The 13,867-nt window shown below is 46.5% G+C and overlaps 1 protein-coding gene across 2 annotated transcripts in view; it reads right to left on the bottom strand.

The window, feature by feature from the left end:
* LOC129707459 (cadherin-4-like) overlaps nucleotides 1-13,867 on the bottom strand; it is a 485,034-nt gene that overhangs the window by 87,706 nt on the left and 383,461 nt on the right. For both annotated transcript variants that reach the window (XM_055652497.1, XM_055652498.1), the window contains one exon: nucleotides 673-828. In XM_055652497.1, coding sequence (XP_055508472.1) covers nucleotides 673-828 — 156 coding nt within the window. The remainder of the gene's footprint in view (nucleotides 1-672; nucleotides 829-13,867) is intronic.

Below are 13,867 nucleotides of genomic sequence, written 5' to 3'. Positions count from 1 at the left end.
CTGTACGTCTTTGGAATGTGTGAGGAAACCGAAGATCTCGGAGAAAACCCACACAGGTCGCAGGGAGAATGTACAAACTCCGTACAGACAAGTTTCTCTTTGGCACCAACTTCAAATGCAAAGCTGGTCAATTATGCCCTGGATAGGTAAAGTCTGATTTCTTGGCGGTAGTTTAGTCCAGAGATACAGCGCGGAAACAAGTCCTTCGGCCCACCGACCAGCAACTAACATTATCCTACACTAGGATACTCATACCAAGCCAATTAACCTACAGACCTGCACGTCTTTGGAGTGTGGGTGGCAACAGAAGTTTTCGGAGAAAACCAACGCAGCTCCTGGGGAGAACGTACAAACGCGGTACAGACAAGCGCCCGTAGCCAGGATCAAACCCGTGTCTCTGCCGCTGTAAACGGTGTGAGGCAGCAAACCTACCACTGCGCCACCGTGCCGACCTACTCTAAAGCAAAAGGTAGACAAAAATGCCGGAGAAACTCAGCGGGTGAGGCAGCACCTGTGGAGAGGAGGAAGAGGCGACATTTCGGGTCGAGACCCTTCTTCAGACAAACAAACACGCTTTCTGGAAGTTCAAAGCATCTATGTCAACATTTTGCAGTTTTTAGTCAAGGGGTATGGAAGACAGTTTGAAGACAAACAAAAAGGGTGGTCTCTTACATGAAAAGATGCGATATCCTCGCGATCCAGGGGTCGCTTGACGTGCATCTTACCAGCAACCTGATCAATACCGAAAATCTCCATGGGGGGCTGGTCGGCACCGGGCCCGGTGATGCTGTACCGGATCAGGATCTCCTTGTCCTTATCTGAGCGAATCTGAAATCAAAACACATCAAATGTATTGAGTGTAGGAGTTGGGAGGGCATGCTGCAGTTATACAAGACGTGGATACAGAGATCATACAGGAGTGATGTAGAGGCATGGAGCAGATTGTCCAGCCCCTGTTCTTCACCGGAGTTCACTGTGTGTACATTGGTTACAACATTCTGAAGGTACAACAGAGGTGGCCCTTCCAAAACATCGCTTTCCTATTGTCCCAAACTGGTAGAAACCAATAAATAAGATGTGTGGGAAGGAGCTGCAGATGCTGATTTAAACCGAAGATTTTCACAACATGCTGGAGTAACTCAGCGGGGCCGGCACCATCTCTGAAGAGAATGAATGGGTGACGTTTCGGGTCGAGACCCATCTTCAGTCTGAACCCGAAACGACACCCATTCCTTCTCTCCAGAGATGCTGCCTCTGAGTTACTCCAGCATTTTGTGTCTATCTGCAGTTATACAAGACGTTGGTGAGGCCACATGTAGAGTGTTGTGTTCAGTTATGGTCACCATGTTATAGGGAAGATGTTGTCAAGCTGGAGGGGATGCAGAGAAACTTAACGAGGATGTTGCCAGGACTCGATGGCCTGAGTTATAGGGAGAGGTTGAGCAGGTTAGGAAATGTATTCCTTGGAGTGAGTGCAGGAGGATGAGGGGTTTCCGTGCTGCAAGTTTCTGTGACTCTATGACTAAATACAAGAGAAAGGTTTAAAGTTAATGGCAAGACCCTTTATACACAGAGGGATCTAGGGCTCCAAGTCCATGGCTCTCTGAAAATGACAACACAAGCAAAGAGATTTGATAATGGCACATAATATGCTTGTCCTCATTGGTAGGGGGGTTTGAGAAAAGAGTCATGAAGTCATGGTGCAGCTTTATAGGATTTAGGTTATGCTGCATTTGGAATGTTGCATGCAGTACTGGTTTCCACATTACAGTATTGAGCCTTTAGAGAGCGTGCAGAACAGATTGCTGCCCGGATCAGAAGGTATTAGCTGTGAGGACAGGTTGGACAAACTTGGACCATTTTCACTGGAGTGTCAGGGGCTGAAGGTAGACCCGATGTATGTAGAATTATGAGCAGCATAGATAGGGCGGACAGTCAGAACATTTTTACCTAGGATAAAAATTTCAAAGACGATGAGAGTGGTGGATATTTTTGAATGGGGGAGTAGACTTGATGGGTCGAATGACCTAATTCTACTCCTATCACTTATGATCTTATGATGTCTTATCGTCTTAAGGTCTCTGCATTGCACTCTGAGTCCATCAAAGTTGATTTAATCAAAAATACCATTACACAATGTTATTAAAATACGATTATAGAAAATGGATCAAAACACAACTCATCGGGTCAGGCAGCATCTGGGGAGGGAACGGCCAGGCGATAGTTCGGGTCGAGATCCTTCTTCAGACTGATTCAGACAATCAGTCTGAAGAAGGATCCCTACCTGAAATGCCATCTGCCCATTCCTTCCCCAGATGCTGTCCAACTGGCTGAGTTCCTCCGGCACATTGTATTTTACTAAGATTCCAGCATCTGCAATTCCTTGTGTCTCCATTACGGTTTATGAACGTAGCTGGGTGAACAACGAACTTCTGAAACAACATCTATGGAGCGAAGGAAATAGGTAACGTTTGGGGCCGAAACACTTCTTCAGACTGATAGGGGGTGGCAGGGAGAAGGAAGGAAAAAAAGGCCCTATAGATAAATGAAAAGACAGCAGGATGTTGACTATTAAATGGTCAAGATGAATATTAAAATGGAGTGTCCCTTCATCCTCAAAATCAGTAGAAAACAGCAGTGTACACTGCCCAGTGGCTTGAATAAAATGGGCAATAATGAGTTGAAAGTAGTCTATAAAATTTACCCTAATGTCATTCTGTTGAGAATATTTAAATGCTTTCATAAAAATAATCTGTTACATAAATATTTTGCAATTTTATATACGAGATATTTAAATTAAATTGTACTGCAGTTTTATGCAGTATTATGCAAATAAAAGATGAATTCTTTCTTCAATGAAAGGCAATTAAATAATCTCTACACTATGCTGCTTTCCCGCCCTCCTACCAGTTTAAGGCTTAAAATAACCACTTTGACCAAGCATTTGGTTCAACAATTTCCTTGTGCTGCTCATTTTTGGAGTAGAATCATGAAGTCATAGTCATAGTGTGGAAATAGGCCCTTCGGCCCCAACTTGCCCGCACCGACCAATATGCCCCATCTACACTAGTCCCACCTGCCTCATTTGGCCCATATCCCTCTATACCTATCGTATCCATGTACTGTACCTGTCTAGATGTTTCTTAAGCGTTGTGATAGTACCTGCATCAACAAACTCCTCGGGTAGCTTATTCCATATACCTTCAAACCCTTTGTATAAAAAAGTTGCCCCTCAGTTTCTCATCAAAGATAGCGGAGTCAGGGGATATGGGGAGAAGGCAGGAACGGAGTACTGATTGTGGATGATCAGCCATGATCACATTGAATGACAGTGCTTGCTCAAAGTGCCGAATGCCTTATCCTGCACCTATTGTCTATTGTCTATAAATATTTCCCCCTTCACCTTAAACCTAGGTCCACTGGTTCCCGATTCCCCAACTCTGAGCAAAAGACATTTTACCCGATTTATTCCTCTCATGATCTTGTACACCTCTGTAAACTCATCCCTCATCCTCTTGTGTTCCAAAGAGTAAAGTCCTAATCTGCACAACCGCTCCCTATAGCTCAGGCCCTCGAATCCTGGCAACATCCCCGTAAAAATAATGATGCTTGATAATCGGGTCTTTTAGCGATATAGTACGTCGAAGGCACAACATGAGTGCAAAGGTGTCATTGCACTGATATCTTCCCCTGTTCACTATCAGGTGCTCATGTAATGAGTTCCCCAATATATTTCCTCAGTAGACAATACAGCAATGACCTTACATTACAATGGTGTCCCCAGTAACTGTGTCCCTATTAACAAATCGGTCGCCTTACATCAATCACTGACAGTAACTTGTCAAGGCCAGCAGTGTCTTTCTCTGTCTAACTGTTTATCTATGGTCTTCTGACCAAATGATCAAGATTCCTAGCATATTAAAGGGCCTGTCCCACTTGGCGACATTTTCGGCCACTGCCGGCGTCACTGACTGACATAGCAGGGTCGCCAAAAGATTTTGAACATTTCAAAATCCAGCGGCAACAAAAACCAATGTTGCGACACTTGAGGAGACACCGTGCGTCAATATTTCATCACCGCCGTGTCACGCTGCGATTTTTTTCATTGACCTAATACGTCAGTGAATGATGCCGACAGTTGCCGAAACATTCGCCAAGTGGGACAGGTCACTCACTCACTTAGAGCGGCACGGTGGTGGAGTTACTGCCTTCCAGCACCAGAGATCCGGGTTCCATCCAGACTACGTAGAAACAGGCCCTTCGGCCCACCGAGTCCGCGATGACCAACGATCCCTGTACACCAGTTTCATCCAACACACTAGTGACAATTTATAGAAGCCAATTAACCTACAAACTTGCACGTCTTTGTAATGTGGGTGGAAACCGGAGCACCCGGAGAAAACCCACATGGACACAGGGGGAATGTACAAACTCTGTACAGACACCACGGCTAGTCAGGATCGAACACGGGTTTCTGGCGTAAGAAAGCAACTATACCACTGCGCCACCCTGCCGCCCAGATCCGCGTTTTAAAAATCAGTCATGAGAGATCTGTACTGTTGTGCTTCTGCTAAAAGATGTCCAAAGCACAATCTCAATGCCATTTACACTTGCAGATTGCTGCAATTTATTGCACTTCATTTCCCATTGAAACAAACATTCTCCACACAGCTGTTTCTAAGCTCTAATGATTTTATGTGGTTTTCAATAAAATCCAAATCATTTTTAAAGAACCCATTAAAATTAATCCCAGGAGTCCTGTCAGTGTCTGATTTCTGATTTGCAGTGTAATGCAATCTCCTGCAGTCAAAGCCCAAGCTAATTCTATCCAAGAATGAGTCTTTCCACTAATGTCACATATTAAATTGTTTCAAATTCAAGAACGCAAATAACCCGACAAACAAGATTAATTTTCACTGCAAGATAAAAAGACATGACTCACCATACTGGTTTCAGGGTGGAATCTGCTTGGAACCCAATCATTTTAAATGTTCCAGTCTGAAAACTTGCTGACTGCTCCATAGAGTCATAGAGTTTTACAGCGAGGAAGCAGGTCATTCGGCCCAACATGCCCACACTGGCCAACATATCCCAGTTACACTAGTCCAGCCTGCGTTTGGCCCATATCCCTCTAAACCTGTCCTGTCCATGTACCTGTCCAAATGTTTCTTAAACGGTTGCGATATTACCTGCCTCAACTACCTCCTCCGGCAGCTCGTTCCATACACCCACCAACCATTGTATGAAAAAGTTACCCCTCAGGTTCCTATTAAATCTTTCTGCCCTCACCCTAAACCTATGTCCTCTGGTCCTCCATTCCCCTACACTGGGTAAGAGACACTGTGCGCTACCCGAACTGTTCCTCTCATGATTTTGTACATCTCTATATCATCCCTCATGCTCCTGTGGTCCAAGGCATAAATTCCTAGCCTGTTCAACCACTCCCTCTATCTCAGGCCCTTAAGACCGGGCAACATCCCCGAAAACCTTCTCTGTATCCTTTTCCAGCTTGAAAACATCTTTGCTATAATGGTGCCCAAAACTGAACACAATACTCTATATGTGACCACACCAATGTCTTATACACTTTTGATTGTTTGAAAGATACAGCATGGAAACAGGCCGTTCAGCCCACCGAGCCCATGCTGACCATCAAGCATCTATTGACATTCATTCTACTTTATCCCACTTTCGCATCCACTCCCGCACACAGGGGGCAATTTTACAGAGGCCAAAAAGGCACATCTTTGGGGTGTGGGAGAAAACCAGAGCACTGGGAGCAATATAGGCAAATGAATCATCCCACCACAACTTGAACTACTATCTAACTCATTGGTGACCCTCGGACTATCTTTGATCGGACTTTACAGGTTTTACCTTGCACTAAACATTATTCCCTGATCATGTACATATCTACACACTGTACATAGCTCGACTGCAATCATGCATTGTCTCTCCGCTGACTGGCTATCACGCAACAAAACCTTTTCACTGAACCTCGGTACACGTGACAATGAACTAAACTGAAATCAAACTGATGAATAGAAAACTTTTTGAGACAGTAAATCAGATTCCTTTATACGCTGAAATAAAAGGTGCATCTCACAGTTTGGTACATTCATTGCTTTCAAAATGTATTCAGAGACCCATTTTCACACTTCGACATGTTAACAAAATTCGCCACAATTAGATATTTTAAGTGCTCTCACAAAAGAGCTAATGGATTCATTTTAAGACACATTGTGCTCGTAAAGTGGCACCAAGGGGCCATTTAGCGTTAGCTTTCAAGTCGAGTATTTTAATGGCAGCGAGGAAAAACTTTGATACTGCAACATCAAAGGCAGGTTGTCACATGGCAATGGTTTTGTGACGTGCTTCACTCTCCAAAATGTTGCCATGGATTTTAATTTCCCAACTGCTGAAGATTGTTTCCGCTCAGGCATGTACTTTTCTTTTTAAATTCTCATCTGTTTCTACCATTTAAAAAATTCTGGCTTCTTCTCCCAAAGGTACACGTCCGGCACCTCCTTTAATCCGGACAAAGCCACGAGAGGCCACTTGAAATCCCCCCTCTGGAAGTCCCGCCGAAAACGTGGCACCTAGGCCGGGCGAGACGGCCGATCTCGGCCTCATCGGGACTTCCGCGACCGATCAGGGGGTCGAATTTGTCCCCTGTGGCCGGGCCTCTGGAACTCCGGCCCGGCCAAAGCCGGCAGATCCGTTCCCATAGCCGACTTCCGAGGCCGACTTTGCGAGCCGGTATCTCGGCTCCACAGCGGAACGTTCCGGTAACGTTGCCAAGGACTTCTGTTGGTCCGGCAAAACGGATAATTCAGAAAGGCTCTGGAGTCAAAGGTGCGGAAAAATCGTTGGTGAACTAGTATTAATTCCATGCTTGGTAAAAGGTGCCACCCTCTAGGGTTTCGATAGGTATGTGTCAAATGCAGGCAGGTGGGACTAGTGTCGATGGGACATGTTGGGCGGTGGGGGCAAGTTGGAACAAGGCGCCTGTTTCCACGCTGTACCAATTTATGACTCCATCTTTTTCAACAATTCATTGACAAATGGCTCCCCGTTGGATTGCAACCTTGTCGTGTCTCAGTGACCCCTAGAGCTGTGCTTCGTCTCCTGTTAGGGTCTCCCATGCTGGACAGGTCGAAGGGTAGAGGCGAGACGAATAGCGATCCACTGGTCCTCCAGGTTGGAGGTTGAGCACAGGGCTAACAACCCAGCCTCGTAAAACAAATATGTGACGGAAACAGCAACTGAAGGAATCAACACTACTCGGCTTGATGAACTTCCAGGGCTGTCTGAAAACAATAGACCTGATCTGGGGTAGTGTCCAGAAGCTAGCCCAGTGGAAGACCTTCATTGCAGCCCTACATGCCAGGATGCATAATAGGCATAAATTGTTGCTGTTATTGACAAATGGTCAAAAGAATTTACGAAATCTACGAAACAGATGAGAGTTTGCAGGCAGCAATACTGAAGATTAGCTGAAGATTTGTGGTATGTAAATGCAGTGCAAGTCCTTTGATCATGGTGGTATTTTTTATAGCACATAACTATTGTACCATTATTTTCTATTCATCAAAGTACTTAGCCTTTTGGATCGTATCCCAAACATTAATGTGTTTTATAATACAATGCATTTTTCTTAAATGTGGAAGTTATTGTTATGTGTTTCTATTCAACAGGAAAGCACTCGCTTATTGTTCCTGTACATTTGTCGCAGTGTCTGCAACACTGCCCAGCAGCTGAACGGATCAAGAATTAAACTAAACCTTCTTCAGTGGAAGTAATGCAGAATTTTACTATCATGGCTCGCAGTGATTTTTAAAAGTACTCTGCTCTCACTCCCCCCCCCCACACGTAACAAGGGCAGAGCCCCCCTTGTTCTCACCTTCCACCCTACCAGCCGTCACGTACAACAAATAACCCCCTGACATTTTCACCATCTCCAACGTGACCCCACCACTGGCCACATCTTCCCATCTCCTCCCCGTCTGCTTTTCACAGAGACCACTCCCTCCGTAACTCCCTGGTCAATTCACCACATCCCACCCGAACCACCCCCTCTCCGGGCACTTTCCCTTGCAAGCGCAGGAAACGTTACCCATGTCGCTTTACCTCCCCCCCTTGACTCCATCCAAGGACCCAAGCAGTCTTTCCAGGTGCGCCAGAGGTTCACCTGCACCTCCTCCAACCTCATCTATTGCATCCGCTACTCTAGGTGGGTCAGCTGCTCTACATCGGTGAGATCAAGCGTAGGCTTGGCGATCGCTTCACCGAACACCTTGGTTCGCAATAACCAACCTGATCTCCCGGTGGCTCAGCACTTCAACTCCGCCTCCCATTCTGAATCCGAACTTTCTGTCCTGGGCCTCCTCCATTGTCAGAGTGAGGACCACCGTAAATTGGAGGTGCAGCACCTCTTATTTTGCTTGGGCAGTTTGCACCCCAGCGGTATGAACATTGACCTCTAATTTCAGGCAGTCCTTACTTTCTCCTCCCCTTCTCAGTTCTCACTCAGCCAACTGGATTCACCTCTTCCTTTCTTCCCCCCCACCCTCACATCAGTCTGAAGAAGGGTTTTGACCCGAAACGTTGCCTATTTCCTTTGCTCCATAGATGCTGCCTCACCCGCTGAGTTTCTCCAGCATTTTTGTCAATCTTCAATTGATGTACTTTTAAAAAGAGTTTGAAATTGTAGTTACGTGATAAGGTCACCAGGTCATGTGGCAGGAGTAGAATCGGGCCATTCAGCCCATCAATCATGGCTGGTCTCACTTTCCCTCCCAATCCCATTCTCCTGCCTTCTCCCCATAACCCGACACCTGTCCTAATCACAAATCTATCTATCTCTGCCTTGAAAATATCCCGACTTGGCTTCCGCAGTCTTCTGTGGCAATGAATTCCACAGATTCACTACCCTCTGACTGAAAGAATTCCTCCTCATCTTCCTAAACGTCCTTAAGGCTGAACTCTCCCACTAGTGGAAACATCCTCTCCACATCCACTCTATCCAGGCCTTTCGCTATTCGGTAAGTTTCAACATGATGTTAGAGGGGAAAGATTTGCTCGGGACCAGAGGGGGAACTTTTTCACACAGACGGTGGTGTGTTTATGGAACATGTTGCCAGAGGTGGTAGTTAAGGCAGGTACTACAACAACATTGAAAATGCATTAAAAGTGGTACGTGGATAGGAACAGTTTAGGGGGATATGGGGCAAGCGGGCCGGTGGGACTAGCGTAGAAGGGGCATGTTGGTCGGCATGAGCAAGTGTGGCTCAAGGGACTATTTTAGTGTTGTATGGCTCTATAATTATATCTGTACTTGAATCTGGCACTCTGGTGCCAGGAGAACAGCCTCCTCTTGAACATCAAAAAAACGAAGGAGCTGATCATGGACTTTAGGAGGGCACATCATCCGAGGACGTACACTCCATTGAGTATAAATGGGGATCCTGTGGATAGGGTGAACTGTTTTAAATATCTGGGAGTCCACATCTCCGAGGATATGACATGGTCATCACACGCCTCAGTACTGGTGAGTAAGGCAAGGCAGCGCCTTTACCACCTCAGGCAATTGCGGAAATTCAGAGTGTCTCTGAGGATCCTCCAGTGCTTCTACGCAGCAGCGGGCCGGGAATTGCTCTGCCAAGGACTAGAAGGCTCTGCAGAGAGTAGTGCGTTCGGCCGAACGCACTATGGGAACTTCACTCACCCCCCTGCAGGAACTATACAACAGGAGGTGCAACTCCAGAGCAAATAAAATCATGAGAGACCTCTTCCACCCCTGCAACAGACTGTTCCAGCCGCTGCGGTCAGGGCAAACGCCTCCGTTGCCATGCAGTGAGAACGGAGAGGTTGAGAAGGAGTTTCTTCCCAGAGGCAATTCGGACTGTAAACGCCTTTTACCAGTGTAACTGTATGGCCTCTATAATTTTATTACGTAAAATAATATGTATTGTGAATTTTTAGATTTGATTAGTTCAGAGATATGGCATGGAAACAGGCCCTTCGGCCCATCGAACCAGCATCGACCAGCGATCCTCGCACACTGACACTATCCTACACACCCACTAAAATGTACAATTTTATCCAGCCAATTAACCTACAAACCCGCACGTCTTTGGAGTGTGGGAGGAAAATTGAGGATCCGGAAAAAACCTAGGAGCAGGTGAAATGTGCCAGTATGAATTGGCCGAGAGAGAAAAGAGTGTGGGGATGCAGCTGAGAGAGAGAGGAGTGGGAAGGAGGTGATGTGCTACTTGTCGCATTGACAAGTATATAAGCAATTTTCAAACCATTTAATAATAATGTCGAGGGTACCAATTTATAATCATAACAACCTGCAATTTATTCACGATCAGTAAAGGAAATCCAGTTTTTAGTTGTCACAATCTCTCTTCACATGACTCAGACAAAGCGCATCAGTAATCATGGCGACCAAAGTGGATCATAATTGTTAGTAGTCTGGAGAGAGCAGTTTCATGGGTCCGTCTCGTCTGGTATCTGCACCGACACGCCTGCCCGTTAGTTGGAGCAGCAGAGAGTTACATTCTAGGTGAGGAAATGGCCGTGTCACCATTAGAAATGTTTCCCCACTTTCGCATCCACTTCTCACACACTTTTCCGAGGGGTAATTCACTGAGGGCCAATCAACCGACGGACTCGCACGTCTTTGGGATGTGGGAGGAAACCTGGGCACCCGGAGGGAAACCCTCGCGGTCACACAGGGAGAAGTTGCAGACTCCACAAAGGCAGCACTCAAGGTTGGGATCAAACCCGGGCCTCTCGTGCTGTGAGGGAGCAGCTCTGTGCTGCCTGAATGGTGCAAGGATTTGTCTAGTGACGGCCAAAATTAGGGTGGCACGGTGGTGCAGCTGTAGAGCTGCTGCCTTACAGCATCAGACACCCGGGTTTATTCCTGACTACGGGTGCTTGTCTATACGGAGTTTGTACGTTCTCCCCGTGACCTGTGTGGGTTTTCTCCGGGTGCTCCGGTTTCCTCCCACACTCAAAATACGTGCTTAGGCTAATTAGTTTGGAAAAATTGTAAATTGTAAATTGTCCCGAGCGTGCGTGGGGTGGTGTTAGTGTGCGGGGAATGCTGGTCCGCATGGAATCGGTGGGCCGAAGGGCCTGTTTCTGCAATGTATCTCTGAACTAAACTAAACTAAATTGCCGTGATCTGCAAATCAAGAAAGCATGAACTCCCAAGGATTAGTCTCATCCATCCTGGTTTAGAATGGACAGGGACTCCACTCCATCAGTGACACATTGGAATCTCCCAGTTTGGCAAATGGAGGAGGCTGGAAGAGTCGGGAATTTTCAGCTCTGCAAACTGACTTTAGTTCTGTAAATATTCATGGGATGTCTCGGCTCCAGAGAAGGAGGATTGGAAAATTCACAAAGGTAACATTTAAAAAAAATGAAAGAATATACTGAGCTGGAAAATATGAACAGGCTGGGCCATTTTTCCCTTGTACTTCAAAAAGTTTGTTAAGGACGTGGAAGAGTTTGAAAGGAAGACAGAGAAAATAGGCTTGAAACTGAATTGTCTACCACTGTTTTTTAAACAATCCACAATCAACTCCTCACAGTCGAAACCATGTAAAATTGGAGCAGACATCTCCAATCAGAAACCACTTTAGCTCGGCTAATGCAGATCCAAAGTTGTTACTCACATGAAGCACAGTTCCCCGTCCCGACCAACAGAAGCTGGAGCTTAAAGGGCCTGTCTCACTTGGGCGATTTTTTAGGCGACTGCCGGCGAATACGGCAATGGAATTCACCGAAGTTGGCACCTGCAACAACCTATGTTAACCAGGCGACAACCTATGTTACCTGGCGACAACCTATGTTAACCAGGCAACAACCTATGTTAACCAGGCGACAACCTATGTTAACCAGGCAACAACCTATGTTAACCAGGCGACAACCTACGACAGCGCCTATGTCAAGCGGCACTCATTGGCGTCAAACCCACAGTCACCACTGCCGCCGAAAAACATGTTGAAAATACAGCGGCGACCAGAAAGAGCCAACTGAGGAGACAACTCACGACCAAACTGGCGACACCCCCACGGCAGCCTAGTCGCCTACAAAATTGCCTAAGTGGGACAAGACTCTACACAGCCACCGGCATGAATCACTCGCAGTGAAACCCCGGAACACATTGACGGAAACTCTGGCTTTTCCTGCTATTTCTGGGGACGGTCTGCTGGAATTGAGGGAGACCTGACTGGGTGGCTTCAGAACACACTGCAGTCAACGAAACACTTTACAAAGTCTAGAGTCGAGAGTCAAGAATGTTTCCTTGTCGGGAGAGAACTGCAGATACTGGTTTAAACCGAAGATAGACATAAACAGCTGGGGTAACTCAGCGGGCCAGGCAGCATTCTGGAGAAGATGGTTCCTTGGAGTCTGGTCCGTACCAAAGCTATTCCCCACCCTGTGCAATCTGCACAGCCATCTCCCCACAGGGAGTTGCATGAGTATGGGGCACATCTGCAGAAAAGGGAATGTGTCGGAAGGAAGTGCAGATGCTGGTTTAAACCGAAGATAGGCACAAAAGGCTGAAGTAACTCAGCGGACCAGGCAGCATCTCTGGAGAAAAGGAATGGGTGAGGTTTCGTTATGAGACTCGAATCGTCATCTATTTCTTATCTCCAGAGATGCTGCCTGACCCTCTGAGTTGCTCCAGCTCTTTGTGCCTAAACTGCGAAAGGCATGTATGAGATCATTCTGAGCCTGAGCCCTAGACTCTCCCATCAGTGGAAATGTCAATGATTTAGTTCAATGATACATGTACCTAGGTTGTTTTGCATCAAACCCTGTTAAAGCACACAGCGAGGCCTCACCCCGTCAGTACACATAGAGTTTGACCTCACACAGCACGCGGAGTCTTTGTTGCACAACGTCCAAACCCAAATACAATCACCCTAATTACATGCTTGGCTCCCAGTCAGACTGCGGGCTTTGGGTCCACTGGGAGATCATCCTCGCCTGGCTGTGGGAGGAGATGTTTCTCGGGGAACGCGGGGCCTCAGCAGATGGAAACATTTATCTCCGTCTCTAAGCTGTCCCCCCCTTCCTGCTTTCTTCGCTTCCAGAGAAATCCGGGCCAATTCAATTCTAAACTTCAAAGCCAGTTAAATGAAAGGCTCAGCCCCGGCAAAATATTTAATCTTTCAAGCCCGCTCCACAAGAGGGGACTGGCTTCATGATCATTGCCCAACCCACAGAAGCAGCAGGCAGATTCCTGTTAAAAAGCGATTATGATTTCTGGTTTAAGTTTGGACCTCACACACACTCAACCTACCCATTTTAAAGAGACCAAAGAGGCTCAAAGTGCTGGAGTAACTCAGCGGGTCAGGCAGCATCTCTGGAGAAAAAAAGATAGGTGACCATTTCGAGTCGAGACCCTTCTTCTTCGTCTGAATAGAATGCATCATCTATCCTTTTACTCCGGAGATACTCCCTGGCCTGTTGAGTTATTCCAGTACTTTGTGTCTATCTTTGATATAATCCAGCACCTGCAGTTTTTTGCTTTGCAAAGGAACTGCAGAAGGTACACAAAAATGCTGGAGAAACTCAGCGGGTGCAGCAGCATCTATGGAGCGAAGGAAATAGGCAACGTTTTGAAGAAGTCTGAAGAAGGGTTTCGGCCCGAAACGTTGCCTATTTCCTTCGCTCCATAGATGCTGCTGCACCCGCTGAGTTTCTCCAGCATTTTTGTGTACCTTCGATTTCCCAGCATCTGCAGTTCCTTCTTAAACACAAAGGAACTGCAGATGCTGGTTTACTTTAAAGAAAAGACACAACGTGCTGGAGTAACTGCAACTCAGACAGCATCTCT

The sequence above is a fragment of the Leucoraja erinacea genome, chromosome 21, assembly GCF_028641065.1.
Source record: "Leucoraja erinacea ecotype New England chromosome 21, Leri_hhj_1, whole genome shotgun sequence".
In the NCBI taxonomy this organism is placed as follows: Eukaryota; Metazoa; Chordata; class Chondrichthyes; order Rajiformes; family Rajidae; genus Leucoraja; species Leucoraja erinaceus.
This window is presented reverse-complemented; position numbering and strand designations above follow the sequence as displayed.